This window comes from Pteropus alecto, unplaced genomic scaffold (genome assembly GCF_000325575.1).
Source record: "Pteropus alecto unplaced genomic scaffold, ASM32557v1 scaffold177, whole genome shotgun sequence".
Taxonomy (NCBI): domain Eukaryota; kingdom Metazoa; phylum Chordata; class Mammalia; order Chiroptera; family Pteropodidae; genus Pteropus; species Pteropus alecto.
The window spans coordinates 11,868,195-11,889,160 of NW_006442207.1; the positions used below are offsets into that span (position 1 = coordinate 11,868,195).

Consider the following 20,966-nt stretch of genomic DNA (forward strand, 5'->3'; position numbering starts at 1 on the left):
TCCCACATAACAGGAGCCTGGACGGCCTGATGCAGGCTAGTTGGGGCCACAGTGTGGGCACCAGAGGGCCTGGGTTATTGTTGGGGAAGGGGATGGGACACCCACCCCGAGGTATCGATTAGGGAGAAACACCACCCTGCCTCCACTCTGTCAGGGAAGATGGCCAATCTGTCCATGGCCTGACTCTTGAACCTACTATATGCCAGGCCCCCCAGGGTGTCTCTGGTCTGAGGAGCAGACACTGGCCAGGTGAGGTTTAGAGGGTGCTAGTCACAGGTTCCAGACAGGCAGGAGGGGAGGAGACAGGCCGGGCAGGAAGTCTCTAAAGATGAGACACTGGTTTGGGGAACAAGCACCCTAGGAAAGACAGGCCCATCCTCAGAGCCATCAAAAAAGAGTGACTTTTTCAGAGCGAGAGCAGAGAAAGCCAGAGGAGCCGGAGGGACCCAGGTGGAGGGAGGGAGGGAGGGAGGCCCAGAAGAACACAGGTGCAGTGAAGCGGCAGACAGGGAGAGAGGGGCACTGGGAAGTGGGGGGAGAGGAAAGAGGAGCACTCTACGCAGGGCAGTGGGCGTACCCCAGAGGGTGGGAGACCAAATGAGGGCATAGAAGGAACAGCACGCCCACCTCTGAAGAGACCTTGGACAGATCTCTTTTTTAAAAATCCATTTAGGAAGAACAAAACGAAGAGATATTTTAATCTGCTAATTGAATTTAAGGGCCATACTCAGTGTTTGAAAATGCCCAGGGATTATGGTGATTTACAGCTGGGACGGAAATCAGCTGGGGCCTCGGCCTTATCGGGCCTTATCGGGTGTACAGAGAGGAGCCTGCTGGGAAATCCAAATGGTACTGCATGAAAACCCATTTATAGTCAAAGAGGGGGAATGGGGCTGGGCCAGGTCAGATGTCTGGGCTCTGCCCCAGGGCGCGGCATATTACTCTCCAGGCCCCTCCCTCAGTCCCTGACGTTCGGAAGCCCCATCTCACCTGGCATGTCCCCATCATATCCACTCTCCCCATTCCCCCACCCCAGCCCTCCTGGAACTTATAGTCCCAGCCTAAGCCGTCTCTTGGAAAGAAGTCTTTCTGGACCCCATCGTCCCTCACTGACCTCGGCCTCCTCTGACTTCTTGCCTCCCTTCATGCTTAACCCCACTGGAGGGTAATGGGAAAGACTTTGCGTTGGGCACCAGAACACCCAGTTCAAGTCCCAACTGTGCCACATCCCTACACAGGCGAGCCAGGTGTTCCCTGGGCCTCAATTCGCTCCCTGCCAAATGAAGATAAAAAACTACTCCCTTTGGGCTGGCTGCTGAGAGTTAGTTAAACGAGATAACCGGAGGAAAAACCACCTCCGCAGAGGGAAGAGACCCTATGACCACAGCGTTTAGCAATTTAGTGTCTTCTCTCCACTTATGCTCTGATTGTATCTGGAGTGTTTGCTTTGTCTCCCTAATTTTCCAGTGAGCCTAGGGCAGGGTTGGGTCTACCTCAGCATCCCCCATACCTTTTCCTTCATCTAACAAGACATCCACCCATCCCACCGCTCTACTCTACCCACCCTGCAAATTTTCCTCAGCATCCTCCACACAGCTAGCACAAGATTCCACTCCGGAGAGGAAGCTGGCTGGTTGAGACATAGGTTCCTCCCTCAGAGCCCTCCCCAATTTGTGTGGGAACAGACATATGAATGGACCAAGGCTAGGCCAACACCTCAGCACCGAGAGAAGTGCGGGTGCCATGCAGTGGAACATAAGGAATGGAGAAGAGAATTCTATCCCAGAAGGCTTCAGGGAGGAGGTGGCTTTTGAGCTGGGTCTTGAAGCCAGAGTGGGATGGCCCCCACTTTCCTTCTGCCCCCGTAACAAGACTGTGGCTTTCTCAAGAGCTGAGACATTCTTCTGTCTCCCACCCTGTGGCTAAACCCTGGACTAAGTCAGAGTATTCCCAATCACTTCACAGATGAGCAGACTGAGGCTCAGACAGAAATGTCCATGCTGAAGCTCAGACTCAAGCTTTGGGACCCCAGTGCCTTGAAATGTGGGGCCCTAAGGATACCAGAATGGCAGGAAGGCAGTCTCTTGAACCTTGGGTTAAGCACTGCCCTCTTTAGGATGAGTAGAAATGACTGAGTCAACAAATACCTACTGTGTGTCAGCTGCTTCACGTAACTCAGTTCTTTGAGCCTTCAGGGACCCTGAAAACAGTTATTACCCCATTTTAGAGATGAGGCAACTGAGGTCCCACAGCTAGTACAGGCTGTCCGGGGTCCACACTGGGTCTGTCTGACTCTAGCCTGGGAACATAACCACTGCCCTTTGTGTCCGGGGCACGTAGGGGCCACAGAAGGACTGGAAAGCAGCTTATCCTCGAGTAACCTGGGCTCTCTCTTCGCTTGCTGAGACTCAGAAGAGCCCTAATACGTCCGTGAGAATGTAGAAACACTTTCATTGAGTTGAAACCAGAAAGTTCTCAAACTACTAATTAATAAAAACAACCTCCTTGTGTTTGAAACTCAACAAACAGAAAGGCTTCTGAGGATTACTCATTTCTTTGTTTTTACCTTCACTATCTCTTTTTTCTCCACTGTCTATTCTTATTCAAATAAAAGTGTTTTTGAAAAGATTGGCTTCACTGTTTCTCAGCTCTGAAATCAGAAAGGAAACAAGAAAAGTCTTTCAACTACCTCCATGGGAGGTGGGAAGAACAGGTGTTGGGTGAGCACCGACTTGGTCCCCAGGACGGAGCTGGGCACTTTACTCACAGCCTCTTTAACTGAATTTCATCTTCCCACCAATCCAGATTGGAGACACAGCCAATCTGCCTATGGGCCGATTTGTATGCAAAGCCTATATGTGCGCACACACACACGTGCCGGCATGCACACCAGTGTAGCAAAGGGGGAGGAATCCTGGACTGGGAGTCGCGCTGGAGACCCAAGAGCAGCCAGAGAGTCTGAGGTCGCCTTCAAACCACAGTACCTGGAGGTGTGCCCTGCACCTAAGGGGCCAGAGGGAGCGGTCACTCACCAAGCAGCTGGACGCCCCGCGTGAGGCCGTAGACATCCACCAGGGCCCAGAGCGGGTCGGCCGTGCGGACCCCATTGAAGAAGAGCATGGCGGCCGAGTCATTGATGCGGTAGAACACGCGGCCTTTCTTGTCCACCCAGAAGGCGATGATGTTGCCCTCGTTTGCAAACTCTTCGGGTAGCGCCTTGGCCCAGAAGCCGCTCTGGGACACCAGGTCGGGGCAGGCATACTTGGGCAGGGAGTCGGGGTGGATGCGGGAGGGGTCCTTGCTCGTGAAGCCCAGGCGCAGGGCCCCGCTCCAGCAGCACTGCTTCTTGGTGATCTGGGCAGTAGGGGGGTCGGCCTCAGACAGCCCCCAGCCCAGCCCAGCCTCCCCCACCTCAGCAAGCCCCAGGGGAAGGGAGTGCGCCCTTCTCAGCAGACCGCCCCCGGGCAGGCTCCCGTGGGCCATTACACTGCCCAGCTCACCCACCATTTGGGCTCCTTTCCCACTCCCAGGAGCTTTCCCACCAGTCTGGAGAGAGGGTTGTCCCCATGGCCACTCCCGTCCTCCCTTGTCACTCAGGGAAGGTTGAGAAAGAAGGAAAAGAAAGAGGAGGAAGAGTAGCAGTGGCAGCAGAGAAGAAAGGGCAGGGGCAGGGTGTCGTGATGGCCGTGACAGAAGGCAGTGATGGGGAGAAAGGTCAGAGGCCCACCTTCAGTCTGACTTGCTCATAGATGAGGACCGGGCGGTTACTGAAGGTGATGGCATTGCAGAAGCTGGCCTGCCTCTTGACGGCCTTGTGGCTGAGGTCCATGAGGATCTGGGAGCCCTTGGTGTGTGGGTGGAAGAGCAGTGGCGTGGCCGGGAGCACCCCGCCGGGCAGCACTGGTGGGCAGTGCTTCTGCTTGTGGTGGCATCGGTGAGAGGTGACAGGGAAGGGACCCCCGATGGAATCTGCAAAGGAACGAGTCACAGTGTCAGAGGACTTGGCAGTCCAAGAGCTGGACTAGAGTCTCCTAGGAAAGGGCAGATGGCTGGGGCATTAGCAGAAGTCACCTACTGCCCGATATTTCTACCATCATTGCAACCCACCACTGCTGCCACCTTTTGCCACCATCCTTCTCCTACTACCATCTATTACTATTTCCCTCTTCACTATCTATCACCATTTACTATCTACCATCATCTCCCACCGACATCTACCCTCATCCTTCACCCATCGTGACCTCCCACCATCATTACCGCCACCACTACCAACTACCATCTACTATTGCTCACTAGTATTTACTACCACCTACCTGCCACCAGCTACCTTTGTGATAAATTAGCATCTACGACCAACATCCACCACCATACACTGTCACACACTACCACTATAATTTATGTATCTGCTGAATACCAAGCCCTGTCCTAGGCACTGAAGATATAGGCATGAGACATACATAGATCCTGTCCTCAAGAAGCCAACACTCCAGGAAGGGAGATAAGACACAGACAGAAATTGAGATACAAATGGCAGGCAGTGCTAAGTGCCAAAAGGCATGCAGACAGGTCACTTCTCAGGAAGGTGAAAAGGAGAAGGCATTGGATCTGGGCTGACAAGGCTGAGCTGCAGTGAACAAGTGACCGTGGGGCTGCCACCGGAGACCAGGAAGGTGGATGTGGCAGGCTCTGCAGCCCTAGGACCACGCCCATCTCTTTCCTCCCCCAAGGCCACCTCCCTCTATCACGGGCTGCCTTTCTACTTTACCCTACCAGTGCCTGCATCTTGGACACCGGTGGGCCTCTCCTCCCAGGCTTCCTAATGGAACTCAGATCTTCCTCAAGAACTCCTGGCCAAAGAGGTACGGTTCTTTCTTCTACAGACAGCTCCACCACACCCCAAAATAGGTTAGAGTACGGGACAAGCCTTGGTCCGGGAAAAGGTGCTTTACAAACATGTGGGGTTGGTGTCCAAGAGACAAGGCAGAAAGAGGAAAGAACACAGAACAAGGTGTCAGGTGGCTGATGTTTGTCATTAACTGGCTGTGTGATCTTGGAGAAGTCACTTCGCCTCTCAGGGTAGCCTCTACTCTGTGGCTCTGAGACATGCGTCAGCAGCACTGGCAGAATTAACGCACGGCCTTGGCAGCTGGGGGCTGGGTGCGGGGGTATTCATTTCTTCCCCCAATATCTGTGACCCATCCATCAGGAGGGGCAGCCTCACCTACCCCATCATCTTGAGGAGAGACAAGGAGGAGGGGGCGATGGGAGTGGGGAAGTAGAAAGCCACGGAATGTGACAGAGGCCTGGGACGTTTTAAATTTTGGTTCTTCTGAGGCAAGAATTTAATAAGGCAGAAAGCTTGGTCAGCATCAGGCCTGCCCAGACGCCTGCCGCTCCCCAAAGGGGAGGAGGGGTTTCCAGGAAGGAGAGGAAGACAGGGAGGGAGGAGAGTGGGAAGGAGGAATCCCAGATTTCAGTCCGGGCCGTGTTTGCATCACTTTGCATCACTTTGCGTTTTTGCTTCCTCCTTCCCAGAGGGCCCTAGACACCTGTGTCCCCTGTCCAGGGCCAACTGGACAGCCTGTGTGTCAGCCTCCGGGCCTCTCTGGAGCAGCTTCCTGCATGCCAGGCCCATAAGGTGAGAGGTGGGGGTGACACAAGGAGCTTGCCCTGCTCTCACTAAGGAGACAAGACTGGAATCGTGGAATCGTCAAACAGTGCCCAGGGGCTCTGAAAGCTGCCATGCAGTGAGGACTGAAATTGCTCAGAGGAGACTCAGACAGTCTGGGAAGGCTACCTGGAAGAGGCTGAGTGGCCCCTGGATAATGAAGAGCAAGGAAAGTCATTCCAGAGAAGGGGACAGTTGGGGTGAAGGGCAAAGCGTGGAAATGGTTACAGGTGCCTTCTCTGGAACAAGTACCAATTGGGCTCAGGTCAGCTTCAGAAACAGCTTGACTCTTGGTTTCAAAATACGCCACTGGTAAAAGGTAACATTACGTATTGCTTAGGAATGTATATATACATAGAAACGAAAGCATAAAGGAAAAAAAACATCTGCTAGGTGAACAGATAACAAATTGTGGCACATCTATACAATGAAATACTACTCAGCGGTAAAAAAGGAATGAAGTACTGATATGGGCAGCAACGTAGATGAATTTCAAATTAATTATGCTGAGTGAAATAAGCCAGTAGTTAAAAAACGCATACACAATCTATGGAGCAACTGCGGGGCCCGCATTCCTTTCAAAACCCTTCCTCTCCTTCCATCCTGTCCCGTTTGTATCAATTCTAAGGAAACGTACACCAAGCTATAGTGATAACGAGCAGACTGGTCATTGCTGGGGAGAGTGGGAGGAGAGAGGGAGGGATTACCAAAGGCACAAGAGGCATTTGGGGTGATGGATGTGTTCACTATCTTGATTGTGGTGATGGTTTCATGAGAGTATGCATATGTCAAAACTCATCCAATTGTACACTTTAAATGTGTGGTTTAGTGTTTCAATTATACCTCAGTAAAGCAGTTTTTCTAAACCTGCTGAGCCCAGCAGCTGATTAGAGAGCCTCTCCTATGCCGCTTCCCTCACCCCATCACCCTCTGGTCTCTGCTCAGAATCCAATCCATGGACCAAATGCAGGACCAACCACCTCAGCTTCCTTCAAAATGCTTCCTCTTCTTCCCACCCATCCCAGTTGGGGTCCTGGGGCCCTGGGTAAATGTACAGAAAACACTGGCTCTGGGCAAATATGGTGGAGACATCTAGGAGCCGAGATCCAGGCCTTGGAAGAACCATTCCCTAGAGCCTCCCTTCCCTGAGCGCTGATCCAAGGACCAGGTGGGGGTAAGGCTTCTTTTCTACACCACACAGAAGGGCTCCCTCCCTGCACTTTGACATGCATAATGACCCCTTAGGGTCCCCATTCTATGGATGAGTGAGCTGCAATTCAAAACCAAGTTGTTAACCAAGTTGTTTGAGGTCACACAGCAATTAAGTGGCAGAGCCGAGACTTGAGCCTGGTCTTCCAATGTCATCTCCAGGGTCCTTTACCCTACTCAGCATCTAACACTAGAGCTATTTTCCCCATGAGTCCAAGATGGCAGACATAGTTGGGACAGGTTTCATGGAGGAGATGCTGGCCCAGCAGGGGGAGCAGCCCCAACATGGGGCCTCAAGATGTTGGTCCTGTGCACGGCACCAATGCTCCCCCAATGGCCAGTGGTCCTGGGTGGAGCCCCGATTTCACCATCTGGCTCCTAGCAGAGCTCCCAGGGAGTTCCCCCACATAGTGACAGGTTTACAAGCTTCTCAGGAGCCACAGTGGTGGGGGAGGCTGCTGCTGACACAATGGAAACTCCCCCTCACCGCCCTTTCCTCCTGGGCATTTATGAGCTGCCAAACACAAGCCTGGCCAGCCCTTCAGATGACCCTCAACCAGCTCCGGACCACATTCCTGCCTCTCCGTGGGGTTTCAGGGGAGATGCTAGGATGCGATGTAGCCTCCAGAGTGACTTCCCACTGCCCTCACCAAGCTCTCCCCAGAACCATCCTGGCAGAGTCCCAGATGTGCAGGCCGAGCTGAGCTGGGCTGAGACAGAGTAGGAGCAATACTAATAACAATGACAAAACTCGATGTGGCTTAACAGGCAGGGGCTTAACAGGCAGTGTCTTCGTACGCCCCCAATGCCACTCTGACACAGGTCCTCAGAAGAGAAGTCACTCACCACGGTCATCCGGCCAGAGTAAAAAGCCCAGATCAGAACCCAGGCCTGCTGCCTCCAAACCCGCAGTTCTATCGCTATCTGTGAGACCTCTGGGGGCATCACTTCTCTCATCTGTCAAATGGGGTCACAGCAGACCTCCTTCACAGGATTCTTGTGAGGATTAAATGAGATGATGTATGTGAAACTAACCCAGTAAGTGATTGCTATAATAATAATAATAATTATTATTATTATTATTCAATATATAATAATTAATAATTATATTAATAATAGTTACTAATAATTGTCATATAACAATTATTATTGCTATTGACATCAATCTGTGCTCTCCTACTGCCACACCTTTGCTCAAGCCGTTCCCCCCACCCCACGTATCTTTTCCCGGCCCCACCTGCACCTCTCCAAATCCCACCCATCTTTCAAGGCCCAGATGAATCCTCCTGCATTCAAGACCACCTTGTTCTGAACCCAGGGCCCTGAACAACGCGTTGGCATGACCGTCTGCCTCCCTTATGAGTGACGCTTGTCCCGCTCTCTAGACAGTGGGACGGGGCAAAGAGCACGAGCCCTGGAGGCAGGCGGCCCTGAGTCCAAGCTCTGGCCATGCCACAGACTTACTGTATGACTCTGGGCAAGTCACTTCACCTCCCTGGACCTTGATGTCTCTCTCTGTAAAATAAGGTCATCATAGAGGCCTTGTCCACCTCTCGAGGTTGTTGCGAGGACCCAGTGAGTACATAGATGGGAAAGAATTTTACAGACTTTAACACCTGATCCCAACATAAGGTCCTATTTTTTCACATAAAAGCAACCACCACCCCCAGAGGAATGATCAGCTCATTTTAGCCTAGTGGGAGCCCGGACACTTCTGCGCTATCTTATCCCAAACGCCCTAACCCCAGATTGTCAGGGTAGTCCTGCCTTGGGTTAGCTTACATGCATTCATTGACGAGGGCTCTCTCTGGTGGAAAGACTGGGAGTCAGTTTGAAGGGTGGGAGAGCAGGTGGGGAGCGGGTTGTGGGGAGCGAGAGGACTGTAAAACTGGGCAGGCGTGAACTCCTCTGGGTTCCTTCAAGGGGTCCACCTCCCTCACCTTCCTCTTGCCTCCAGGCTTGGCCCAAGCCCGTTTTTCTGCTGGGAACTTTTCCTTCCCCCTTCCCACCCACATACTTTGTCTCATTCATCCTTCAGATCTTGATGTTAAAGCCCACCTTCTCCCAGAAGTCTCTCTGACCCCAGACCAGGTTAGGGGTCTTGTTATGAACCTCCAGGGACCCCACACATCCCTAACAGAACATCCAGCTCCCAAGCAGCATTTCTCAACTCTGATTCCCCCACAGAAGGAAGCCCAAAGCCCCGAGGTGTCCACTGTATACAATGCAATGACTTGTCTTCTCTGTATCCAGAATGGTCTGGTTTCGTGCTGTCCTTGGGAGAGCTGAGAAAGAGTCACTCAGATTATTTTCTGAGTTCTACAGTGAAGCGTTCTGGCTAAGGAAGGCTGCAGGGTTATTTGTGTGTCTCCCTGATAGACTGTGACCCTCCTGAGGGCAGAGACCATGGTCCTTTTACACTGCTGTTTCCCTAATGCCTAGCTCAGAGCACATAGCGGGTGCTCAGTAAAAGCTGCTACGTGAATTGCCACTGTTCAATTCTTCAACCTACGGATCAACTGGCAAGTGTCCAAGGAGCACCCACTTTGCACCTTGTCCTTTGTGGTGTTCTGTGGAGAGATTAGAGAAGGGGGAACTAAAAGCACAGCTTCCTCAACTGCCTAGCACCAAGATCCCACACCACAGGCCCGACTACAGCCCTGTTTGCTCATGAACCTTCAATAGTTCCCCATTTGCCTATGGGAAAAAGGAGAAAAGGAAGGCCATGAGGGCTGACTTTTTTTTTCTTGTATATTAGACACTGCACCCGATGCCTTTCATGGACAAGCACATCCCACCCTCCCCATCCCTGGAAGGGCAGGTATTTGCAGGAAGCAGCCCCCACGATGGCCCCCACTGAGCCCACACCCACGGCCTGACGGTCATGCCTTTTGTAATCCCCTCCCCTTGAGTGTGGAGTGGGCCTAGCAACTAGCTTCTAACACATTGAATACAGCTGAAGTCATGGACATCACTCCCAAGACTAGGTTATAAAAAGCCTTGGCATCCACCTTGGTTTTACTCTCTCTTGCCGCTCTTGGGTCACTTCCTCTGGGTAAGCTGGCTGCCATGTTGGAAGGTAGCCCTGAGGAAAAGCTCACGTGGGGAGGGATCAAGGGCTGCCAATAACCATGTGAGTAAGCTTGGATATGGACCCCCTCCAGGCAAGCCTTCAGATGAGACCACAGCCCCAGCCAACAGCTTGACTGCGACCTCGTGAGAGACAGGAAGCTGGAGGCACCTGCTTAAACTGTGTCAAGACTCCTGACCCATAGAAGCTGTAAGATAATTAAATGTCTGTTACTTATTTAAGTTTTGGGGTAATTTGTTATGCAGTGATAGATATGCAGCCACATGGTATCAATTAGTCCCATTTTATAGATAAGAAACAGAAGCTCTGAGATGTCATAACTTGCCCAGGATCCAAGATCACACAGCTAGTAAGTAGTGGGACTGGCTCTGAACTCGTGTCTGTCTTGTTGCACAGCTGTCCTCAGTGGGCCCCAGCTAGCTGGCCAATGCGTTCAGTCCCCTCTTCCCTCCATGAACCCTCCAGTCCACCCTGGTCAGTTTCCCCATGACCTCAGCAGCTCCCTGCTTCCCCACACCAATGCATAACCTTCGTCGTTTAGAAATAGGGGCCATGTTAGTACCTGATCATCTCCCCCAGAGCGCCCAGCTATGCCTACACCAAGTACTGCTGCTCCCTGGAAGACTGAACAAATTCATGGTGACAAGGTGGGCGAAGGAGAGTGGCAGGGAGTGGGCAGGATCTATACCCTCGTAGCCAAGTTAATCTCTACCCTGAGCTTCCCGCTCTCACTCACTCTGCGACATCCCAATCTCCGACATTTCCAGCAGCCAGATGTGCATACAGATGTGCCTCCCAATGTCCCCGCTGATGGGAGGGAACCAGCTCCCCTCCTCCTGTTCTCTCATCCTGCCCCAAGATTCCAGGAGGGGATCCCAGAACACAACTATTCCAGGTTCAGCTCCCCGTCCCTGTCCCAGTAGCCTCCCCAAAGCCTGCAGACTAGGCCTGAGAAAATGAGGGGGAGCAGGTCTCAGTCACATAAATCTGCACACCATGCAGACATCACCCTTAGTTCACCTTACACAAATCCACACTCACTCCTGTGTACATGCATTCGTACACACACAGCCAATGTGTATGCCTAAAGGTAGACACAAGCGCCCAGGGAACGTTCTGTCCTAGGGACCCACCAGGGCTGGAGAGGGAGAAGGTGCAACTTTGGTTCTTGGAAGCAGCCGGGCACGTGTGATACACACACTCGCAAGCACACATAGGCCTAGAGAAGCCTCTGTGGAAACCTTCATAAAAGCACATCCATTTATAGAGTGCTTATTGTGCACCGAGTGTGCTGCCCTTATGCCCATTAACTCACTTAATCCTTTCTATAACACTTTGGGATAAACTTTATCATCCCCGATTTGTAGAAGTGGACACTGAGACTCAGATAAAGGGACCGACCCAAAGTCACATAGCTGGTAAGAGTGGAACAGGATTCAAACTCTCACCAAGAACACCAGCTCACCTTCCCCTTCCTCTCCAGCCTGGCCTGGTCTCATATTTTCTGAAGCATCCCTGATGGCTCCATCCCATCTGCCCCCTCAGGCCACCTGCAGCCTCAACTGCCATGTGGTCCAGAGGCCCAGGGCCTGTCCCCACACTTGTCCTTCTTACTCGTTGACCAAGCAGCTGCTAGTGCCCACTGTGTGCCAGTTAAGAGAACATGAAGATAGATCAACCCGATCCCCGCTCTCCTGATGTCCATGGGAAGGAGTGAGATGTGGTATGTGTGTGCACACGTGTTCACAGACACATCTGTCAAGCTCACCTTGGCCTAAGCCTCCAGAGCTGCTGCTAAGAGACAGGCGGCTCTTTCTACGCTAATCCCAGGTCTCATAAGTCCATCCGATGCCCTCTCCCCTGCTGCCTGTTTGAGAATTAAGGAACCCAAGGAGGAGAAGTAGGGAATCAGCTGCAGAAGGGACAAAGCCTGGCTTCCCCTCTGGGCCACAAGCCATTTCCTTCTAGGCCACAGCAGACCTCTCTGTGACAGAACAGAGTAGGAACCAATCTCTAAGGTCCCTGAACCCCAGCATCTAGAGTCTGTTGATTCAGACGCTAACCCAGGGCAGGGGGGACATGTATGTCTGCATATGTGTGTATCATCCACTCAACCCCTCAGCAACAGGTCCCTCCCTTGCCTTAGGGGAAGCACTGACAGAAGTGAAGGAGGAGGGAGAGAGGAGAAGGGGAAGGGAGAGGGGAGAAGGGGAAGGGAGAGGGGAGAAGGGGAAGGGAGAGGGGAGAAGGGGAAGGGAGGGCTCCCAGTACTGAGGCTGCCTCCACCCTCCCCATCCTGCCCTCAAAATCGGGGAGCAGCTCTGGAAACCTGACTGATGAAAGAGATCAAGCACGTAACTGCTGAAGCCATTTTCCAAATGGGAATTAATTTCTCCCTTGGGTCCCCTGTCAGACTGGTCCCAAAGGATCCCGACTCCTCACCACCAGCCTCCCCCCGCCCCACACACACACAGGACTCGAGTAGAAACACTAACATGATGGAGTAACAAGGACATGTCACAGCCACAGAGACTCACAAATGTGGCTGCTCACCCATGGAAATGCAGACATGACAACACCCAACCCCTAAACATTATAGAGATAAATACACAGTACGTGGGTACACACACAGAGAGGCTTAAAACACAGATATGCGATCTGCAGAGACCAGAAACACAGCCAAGATACATCCAGAAACACACGATTAGATAAACTCCACACACACAAACAGTTTGGGGTCACTCGCTGTCACCTCCCCCTCACCTCTCACTGTAACCCAGCAGTACAAGAAACCCCAAGGCCTACGGTGAAAATGTGTAACCATGTCCTCCCAAGTCAGGTTGGGGGCTGCAAGCACCCTAGGAAGGAACAAACCCCCTGTGTCTTTTACTTCCCCCAACTCACATCCTAGGAGGAAGTGGAATCAGAGCCACCTGGGTGCCCGGTGGCACAGGTACGGGTACCACAGACATGGGCGGGGACATGTGAAGACGTGCACGCAGGGTTTCTGCTAGGGTCTGTATGGATACAAGCAAACACCTCCTCTTCACGTCTCCTAGTGTTGACGGCAGGCTGAGACAGGGGCCACGGCCAGCTTAGAGAGGGCGCAGTATGAGGAGGGGGGTCCTGGAAACAGGGTGGGCCGAGGTCGATGGGGCATTTGATTAGCACTTGCCAATGGCCACCCAGCCTGATGCCCCATGCCTAGAGTTCTGAGCGCACCCCAAGCTATCCTCCTGTCCCGAGGGGCACAGGAAGGAACATCACCCTGCCTCAGAATGCTTTTCCAAGCCCTTTAGGTTTTCCCCATATTAAGTCTTTACCCGCATTGTCTCATGTTACCCTCAAAATACTCCTATGAGGAAGGTACTACTGTTAGCCCCTTCGGCAGATGAGGAAACCAAGGCTCAGGGAGACATTTGCCTTCACTGCAACACACGTCTATCTACTCTGGAATGTGAGTTCTTGAAGGCCATATGCTGCCTGGGGTGATCTCGAGGGGTCTCAACGTCCTCACTGCCCCGCCCCCTCCACACCCGAAGCCTATGCTCCGAGGCAGCCGGAGGACAGCGTGTTGTGTCCTGAGCCTGTTCTGAGGGCCTCTCTGTCCTTCCGAGGCCACAGGCTTGCCCAAGTCTGACTCCAGTGGAAAATGCCAGTCAGCTTCAGACCTTCTGCCAGCAGGCCCTGCTGGGGCCGATGAGCCCCGAGAGGAGCCCCTGCCCCACAGACAGGCAGGGCCAGGGCCAGGCCCAGGTCAGCCCAGTCCGAGTCTTAGGCCAAGGCCCAGGCCACTGGCACTGGCCCTGGTTGGCTCCGGATTATGTGTCTTCCAGGGCCTTCCATCTGTCACTTAGCCCTCTAGGCCCAGGACAAAATTCATTTCCTTTTAAGAGAGCCAATGATTTGCTTCCCCCATGTCTCCTTCCCTGATTTTTTATTTTTTAATTAGAAATTACTCTCTCAAAGTCCAAAGTCTAGAAAGGGAAAGCCACCTGGTCCCCAGTCCTTCCCACTCCTCCTCCCTCCTCCACTCCTGCCAACACCCTCCTTCCTCTCTGGGCCTCTCCCAGTTCCTCAGTGGCACCAGACAGTTTTACAGGAACCCCAGCTCCCAGAGCCTTGGGAAGGCTTCCCCTCCTAGGTCTGGTGCCACTGTGGCCATGATGGAGCTGTGGCCATGCCCCTCCCCAAGACAACAGCGCCCTAGCCAGGTGGTTAAGGAGACAGGAGTTGGGGCAAGCAGGAGCCCTGCGAATAGGGAGCCAACCAGCACTCGTCCCCCGCACCCCTTCACCTGCTTGTTCATTGTTCTGTCTGATGTGGAAGTGAACTTCAGGAGTCAGAAGTTCATTGACCTCCCTAGCAGAGAGCACACTGAGAACCAAGGTTAGGCTATGTGGGGGGCTGTCACTTGTACACCTGTGTGCTTAGGCACCAGCTAGCACAGGTACATACCCGCAGACACCTCCGATGCACACTCATGAGCAAAGACACGCATGCACATGTGTGCACCCACACATCTCGCCACAGCTCCATCATGGAACTCAGTGCTGACCTCCATGGCTCACAAACAGGTCCCCCCAGCTGTCAAACTGTGCTTTGCCCCAGTCCTGGGAAAGTGGGGTATGGACACCTAAGACCTCCCATCCCACTTGGGGGCTGGTCAGCACCCTGGGGAGATAAGAGGACAAGGAGACTTTATGGGGAGACTCAGATGCCTGACTTCCTAGCAGCTGCCAGGGAAAACTCCCCTCTTCCTGCTCTTCCCAGCTCCCCTTGTTTCCCCCCGCCCCAGTGTGTGCCACCCAAAGGAGCCCCTCATGAAGTGAAGGAGCAGGGGGATGACCATGCCCTCAACCCCAGTGCCCCTCAGCCCCAGTTCCCCCAGGTGGTCCCCAGGCTGGGCGTGGGTGGACCCCCCAGGCATCAGCTGGGGCCTTACCGTGGAGGGTGGTCCGGGTGATCTGTCCCCCCATCGTGGGCAGCAGGCAGCACGGCCACCTCCGTGTGGCTAGCCGGCCTCGTCACCAAGCCGCCCTGGCTGCCAGCTCCCCTCCTCCTGCCCCACCTCCGCCCCTGCGGTCGGCTAACAGCATGGCAGGGCTGAGCCTGCCCCTCCCGTGCCCCCACGCGCTCCCTCTGGCGTAGGGCCGTTTTGTGAAGCCAGCCACATGGGCAAGCACAGCCCTGTGGCCCCCTGCTCACCGCTGCCTCCCAGCTCCCACCCACTCCTGGAGCCTTCCCCACCTCCCCTCGCTGGTACAGGCAATGGGATCTGTCATGTTTATTTACATAAGGAGGAGGAGACTAGAGGCTTCCTGAAATAGCAGAGCTCCAGAAAGCGCTGGAGATGCCCCAGCCTGAGCAGAGACACACACACACACACACGCACACGCACACGCACACGCACACGCACACGCACACGCACACGCACACGCACACGCACACGCACACGCACACGCACACGCACACGCACACGCACACGCACACACACATGCATACTCCCCGTCATACACGCACATACACACAGGCACACTCCCCATCACACACACGTACATGACCTCACCTTTCGCCCAGGCCTTCTGCCATTCACACGTCATCATGCATCCATTACATGCGGACATCAGGCAAGGCACGCCCCTGCCCTCGAGGGGCTTACGATCCGCTAGCAGAGCTCAGTAACAAAGAGCTGACACCACCTCTATCTTCTGCCAGGCTCTACTGCAAGTGCTTTAGGAATATTAACTCCGTTGGTCCTCAGGGGCTGAACGATGAGGTCAATGTCATTGTTATTATTGATAGGTACTGCTATTGTTATCTTACAGATGAAAACACTGAACATTAAGAGGTTACCTACCCAGAAAGTGGCAGGGCTGAGACGCAAACCCAGGCAGTCTGGCACTAGAATCCATACTTTTACCCCCACATCAAACTGTCCCTTTGATCATAAATACACACAAACACACAGCAGTACATACAGACCACACTATCCATCTACACCATGTCACATGTATATACACGAACACTGGCTCATAAGCACTGGCAAACATCCACCATTGCGCACACTTAGCCACCTACTGCCCACCAGATACCTACACTGACACATAAACACCTTGCAATGTACACACTCAACACACGCACATTCCCACAGACTCGGGCAGTCCCTGGAGAAATCTCGAGGTGCGGAATCTGGCACTCCACACTCAGAGTAGAGGGAAGGGTACAGACAGAGAGGGCAGTGGGAAGGGAGGCCCCTCTAGCTCTAGCTAGGCAAGAGCTCAAGGCATCTTCAAAAGAGCTGTCACTGCACTGAGCACTCAAAGAGCACCAGGCACCGCATGTACTATCGGATTTACACTCCAGGTGACAGGGACTCCTGTAACATTCATTTTATGGGAAAGAAATGGGGGCTGAGGCTTAGGAACTTGTCCAAGGTTACCAAACAGGTCAGAGGCAGAGGCCAGGTTCAAGCCCAGGTCTGTGGCACAATCTCGCAGTCCGTCGTCCATCACGGGCCCTCTGCAGGACAGGGGCCTCTCCCAGGAAAACAGGACAGCTCCCTCCTCTCAGGCCCTGGCGAGTCCCCAAACTCCCTCCTCAGGGTCAGGGATCTGGTTTCACAGGGAAAGATCTGGGTGGGAAGGGAAGGCCAGTGGGTGGAGGGATGGGGACTGAGAAGGAGCTGTGGGAAAGGCAGGGGCTGCCCCCCATCATTGGAACTCAGAGGCCTGGGCACTGTGAGGGGCTGTGCTGGGCCCTGAGCCCTCAGTTCAGGACCCTGCTGCTGCCACCCCTGGATGGGTCTGGGGGAAGGGGAAAGGGGAAGGGGCATTTGGGCCTGACCTGGGATCATCAGCCAGAGGGCTCTGGGCAGGCCCTGGGTGGGAGTGCCCACAAACCCCGCTTGCTAATCCACTCCCAAACCAGAGATGCTCCCGACACGCCTCTCTGGGAGAAGCTGGGACATGTGATTCACGCAAGGCTGCCCCTTTCTACAGGCACATGCTCACTCATGGCTGTGCACAGCCGCACGTCCATGCACACACGCACATATATCCTGTTCTATGGGGGAGCAAATGAGGTTAAGTCAAAGTCTTTCCGAGAGGAAATAACCCAAAGTCCTTTTGTGGGGTAATAATCATAATAACAACAAACACAAAGCTTTGACTCTGTGCCAGGCAGTTGTAAACATATTATACATATTAGCTTGTTCAATCCTAAGAGCTAGGTTGCGTTTTTATGCCCGGTTTACAGATGAGGAAACTAAGGCAGAAAGAAGCTGCTCTGGAGGCTGTTCCTGCAGCCGCACAGTCAACCCGCCTCATCCCACCTTTTAATGCACCTGGCTGGGCACTTCCCCAGCAACCCCTCCCATAGCCAGCCTGGTCTTCCTGCCCTCCAGCATTGGGAACTCTTCTTCCGGGTGCAGAGTGAGTCCCTCTTCTTGGAGCTTATCTCTCCTCTGAGCCCAAGCTATGCCTCACCCAACCCTTCATCCTACTCTGCCCGACACAGAGACAGCCATGGCCTAGCTGTAGCCTTATCTGTTTTCCCTGGCTTCTCCTAGGTACATCTCAACAATTCAACTTGATGAACATTTACTGAGCACCTACTATGTGCCAGATGCTAAGCCACATGCTGGGGATGCAATGGTGACCAACAATGGACTCTTGTGGAGTTATAGTCCAGAGGGAAACAGACATGTATCAAGTAGTCTCACTAAAAAACATATTGTCACAATCCTAGAAAACTGTTCTTAAATAAAGGAGGCTCGGGGCAGGCTTACCTGAAAAGCAATAGTGAAAGAGAAGCAGGCATGTCCCTGTGTTGTGCAGGTAGGTTGGGGAGAGAATGCTCCACAGAGCACAACTTGTGCAAAGGCCCTGTGCCTGGAACGAGCCCCACATATCTGAGAAGTAAGGTTGCTATGGCTGCAGCAAGGGCAGCAGCAGAATCCCGGGGAAACTTTCTGGTGGCAAGCCACGATGGGCTGGGGACACACCAGGAGGGCCTCAAAGAGTAGGGTGAAGAACCTGGCCTTTTTTCCAGAGCAATAGGGAACCCCTGACGGTTTTCAACAAGATCAGACTTGCATTTCTAAAAGGTCACTCTGCCATCTGGTGTGGAAAATGCATGGGAGGAGGCAAAAGTCACCAGGGGAGAAAGCGGCAGCATCCAGCAGGGTCGGGCCTGTGCCAGACTTGCCCACACACTCCTTGGGCCGAGCATCTTTGGGCCGACACAGAGCAGGTGCGCAGAAAATATCTCACGGATGGAACTCGTTTCCCGGAAACAGGACTAGGGGGAAGTAACTAAGCAGGGATGGGGACAGGGTGAGGCCTCTGCAACTGGAAGTCCTTCAGGTGGGCGGCATATTCCCTCTGGTTACTGGAGCAAGTCTGGTATAGAGAATTGCGAGGCAGCCTGAGCTGTGCCTGAGCCTTTATGCCACCACTGTCTGCAGCGGTTTTCCAGCAGACTTCCTTGTTTCCTGTTTCCACTTCCCCAATTAAATAGGAAGTGGCAATGTCCTGCTTCTAAGGGTCCCCCCTCAACCCTCCCCAGAGAAGTATCCAGGCCTCTACAGATGACATGGCAGCCAGCACTGTACCTGTTCTCTGTTATATTCATTGAAGCATCACATAAAACTCCGTTTGGCCAAAGAAGTCTATTACTGAAAGGAGTGAGAGCACCACTGACCTACAGCATTCATTCCGTTCATTAAGCGTTCACTGAGTGCCAACTCTGGACCCACTGGTGAACAAGACCCAACTTCTGCCCTTCAAAAGCCAAGCGGGAGCCATGCTGGGATCAAGGAATGAGGTTCTCTGGGCTCTGGTTAAATTATTTCAGTGTTATGTTCTGTAGAAAAGGAGAAGGACGACAGGATGTGAAAGGAGATGTGAAAGGGCGGAAAAGGTGTGAAAACGGAATGAAGAACCTCTAAGCAAGTCTGCTGAAGAGGTCGTAACTGCTACCATTTATTGAACGCTTACTCTGTGCCCGGCACCGTGTGAAGTATTTCACACATATAATCTCCCCGAATACCACAACATCCTTGCAGGATTATAATCATCCCCATCCTGCAGGCTGTAAAACGGGGGCTCAGAGAGGTTACAGGGAAGGCAAGACAAACCAGAGTTCAATCCCAGACCTGCCTGCCATCGAAACTCACACTCTACACAGGAAAGGTCAAAGGCAGGGGACTTCTGCTTGGGGAAGAGAAGACAAAGGGATAATAGATCTTCCTTTTAAGGAATCAGAAGGGTTCTATGTAAAGGCAGAGCCTAGGAGTTTTCCAGAAGACAGAGGGTTACGTCCCAGGGATGGAGCTTAAATAAAGGCAGGGGAGACTGTAGACTGGCCTAATACTGGACTTCCTGTCCACTAACAGGTGGCTCATCCTGGAATCTTGCAGAACAAGGAGAGGGGATAACTTCTTTTTATGAGGTGGGAAGAGGGGACTAGTATCTGGAGCAGTCCCCAAAGAGAGGTTAGGGAGGGGAGGTGGCCCTGCTGGGGAGGAGCTGGGAAAAAGTGCCTGGTTGCTTTCCCGTCTTTTTCATCAAGAACAAAAGCTAATTTGATTGAGCTGATGAGTCACCTGGCATATGGGGCTTAAAGTCGACCTGCCAGAGCCATCCATCCTCCCTGGCCTATTAGGCTGGGCCTGGTGCTGGAGAATGGGGAGCAGGGGGTGCCCCCTCCAAAGCTTCCTCTCATGTCCAGAACCAGAATGAGAGTGAAGGCTGCTGCCTGGAGTCTGGAAAAGAGAGAGAGGTGCACGGAGATGAGGACGCGCTGATGAGAGACAGAGCGTGCTCTGCATGCTGCGGGGAAACTGGAGCCGTGCAGCCCATAGGACGTCCTCTGGGGCTGGGACAGGTGCCCCAGCAGTGACAGCTGCCAGCCGCCCAGGATGATGGGAACACAACAGGTGCAGAGGCGAGGGTGGAGACTGAAAGGGGATCTGAGAAAACAGCTTGAAGTTGGGCGCCCCTCCCAGGCCACCGGCCCAGTGCCAAGTGGTCCCTTTCTCAGACCCTCCAAGACATGAATACACCTACTCCTAGTCCCCAGGTCTGGGCCTCAGGGCCGTCCTGGCCAGCCCGTACTACACAGGAGTCACCATCCACACCAGGCAGAAAAGGACAGAACAAGGAAGAAACCAGGTTTCGATTCCCAGGACAGAGTGTGCCAGACACAGCCCACACCCACAGAGCCCCCAGCTGGCAGCAAACAGTTGCCTGTGATAAGATCTATGTCACCGGCCAGGAAGGGTGGATAGATGTGTCCACCCCACCCTCGTGGAGACTGGGAGCTCTGGTCTTGAGGTCAGGCAGGCAAGCTCTACTGACACATGACTGGGCAAGCTGAGCTCCTCTGAGGTCCAGGGCTTGGCTCAGCAAGTAAGAGTAACTATTGCTGTCGATGTTGTTCAGAGACCCAGAGAACCCAGGAATCCAGGTAGACCCTAGAGGGGCTAAGATCCCTGCCCTAACCTCAGGGAGTGACTTAGGATCCAGGATATGAGTTGAACACTAAGTATACACGTTACACTTACACTTAGGAGGAGAAAAAAGGGAGGACCAGCTCAGCACGGCTTACCTTGCACCAGTCCCTGTTCTGGGATTTACATGTATCATTGAACACGTGCCGTCTATGCAAACGCCATTGCAGAGTGCTGGGTAACAGCAGGTTCTTCTAAGTAAGCAGAACCTACTGCTTACTTAGAAGAACATCGCCCCTCGTCACCTGGCTAGCGCTCTGTTTTTGTTCGGGAGTAGAATGAATTTTAAACTTGAAGCCAGCCCTTGTGTTAATGGTCACAAGTGATAAATGACCTAAATTATAACCTTGCTGAGGAGGGCGAGGAAGGGCAGACAATGAGACACTTACGAGGGAGGCGAGGCAGAGAGAGGAGGAGACCCCAGGAGAGGCAGGGGACAGGACACATGTGCTGGAGCAAGACATGAGCCTTGTCCATCAGAGATG

The 20,966-nt window shown here is 53.2% G+C and overlaps 1 protein-coding gene across 1 annotated transcript in view; it reads right to left on the reverse strand.

The window, feature by feature from the left end:
• NEURL1 (neuralized E3 ubiquitin protein ligase 1) overlaps window positions 1-20,966 on the reverse strand; it is a 70,574-nt gene that overhangs the window by 15,488 nt on the left and 34,120 nt on the right. Inside the window, exons 2-3 of the mRNA XM_006920889.3 lie at window positions 3,728-3,969; window positions 3,033-3,354 (exon numbers count right to left, since the gene is read on the reverse strand). Of these exons, the coding sequence (XP_006920951.1) occupies window positions 3,033-3,354; window positions 3,728-3,969 (564 nt within the window). The remainder of the gene's footprint in view (window positions 1-3,032; window positions 3,355-3,727; window positions 3,970-20,966) is intronic.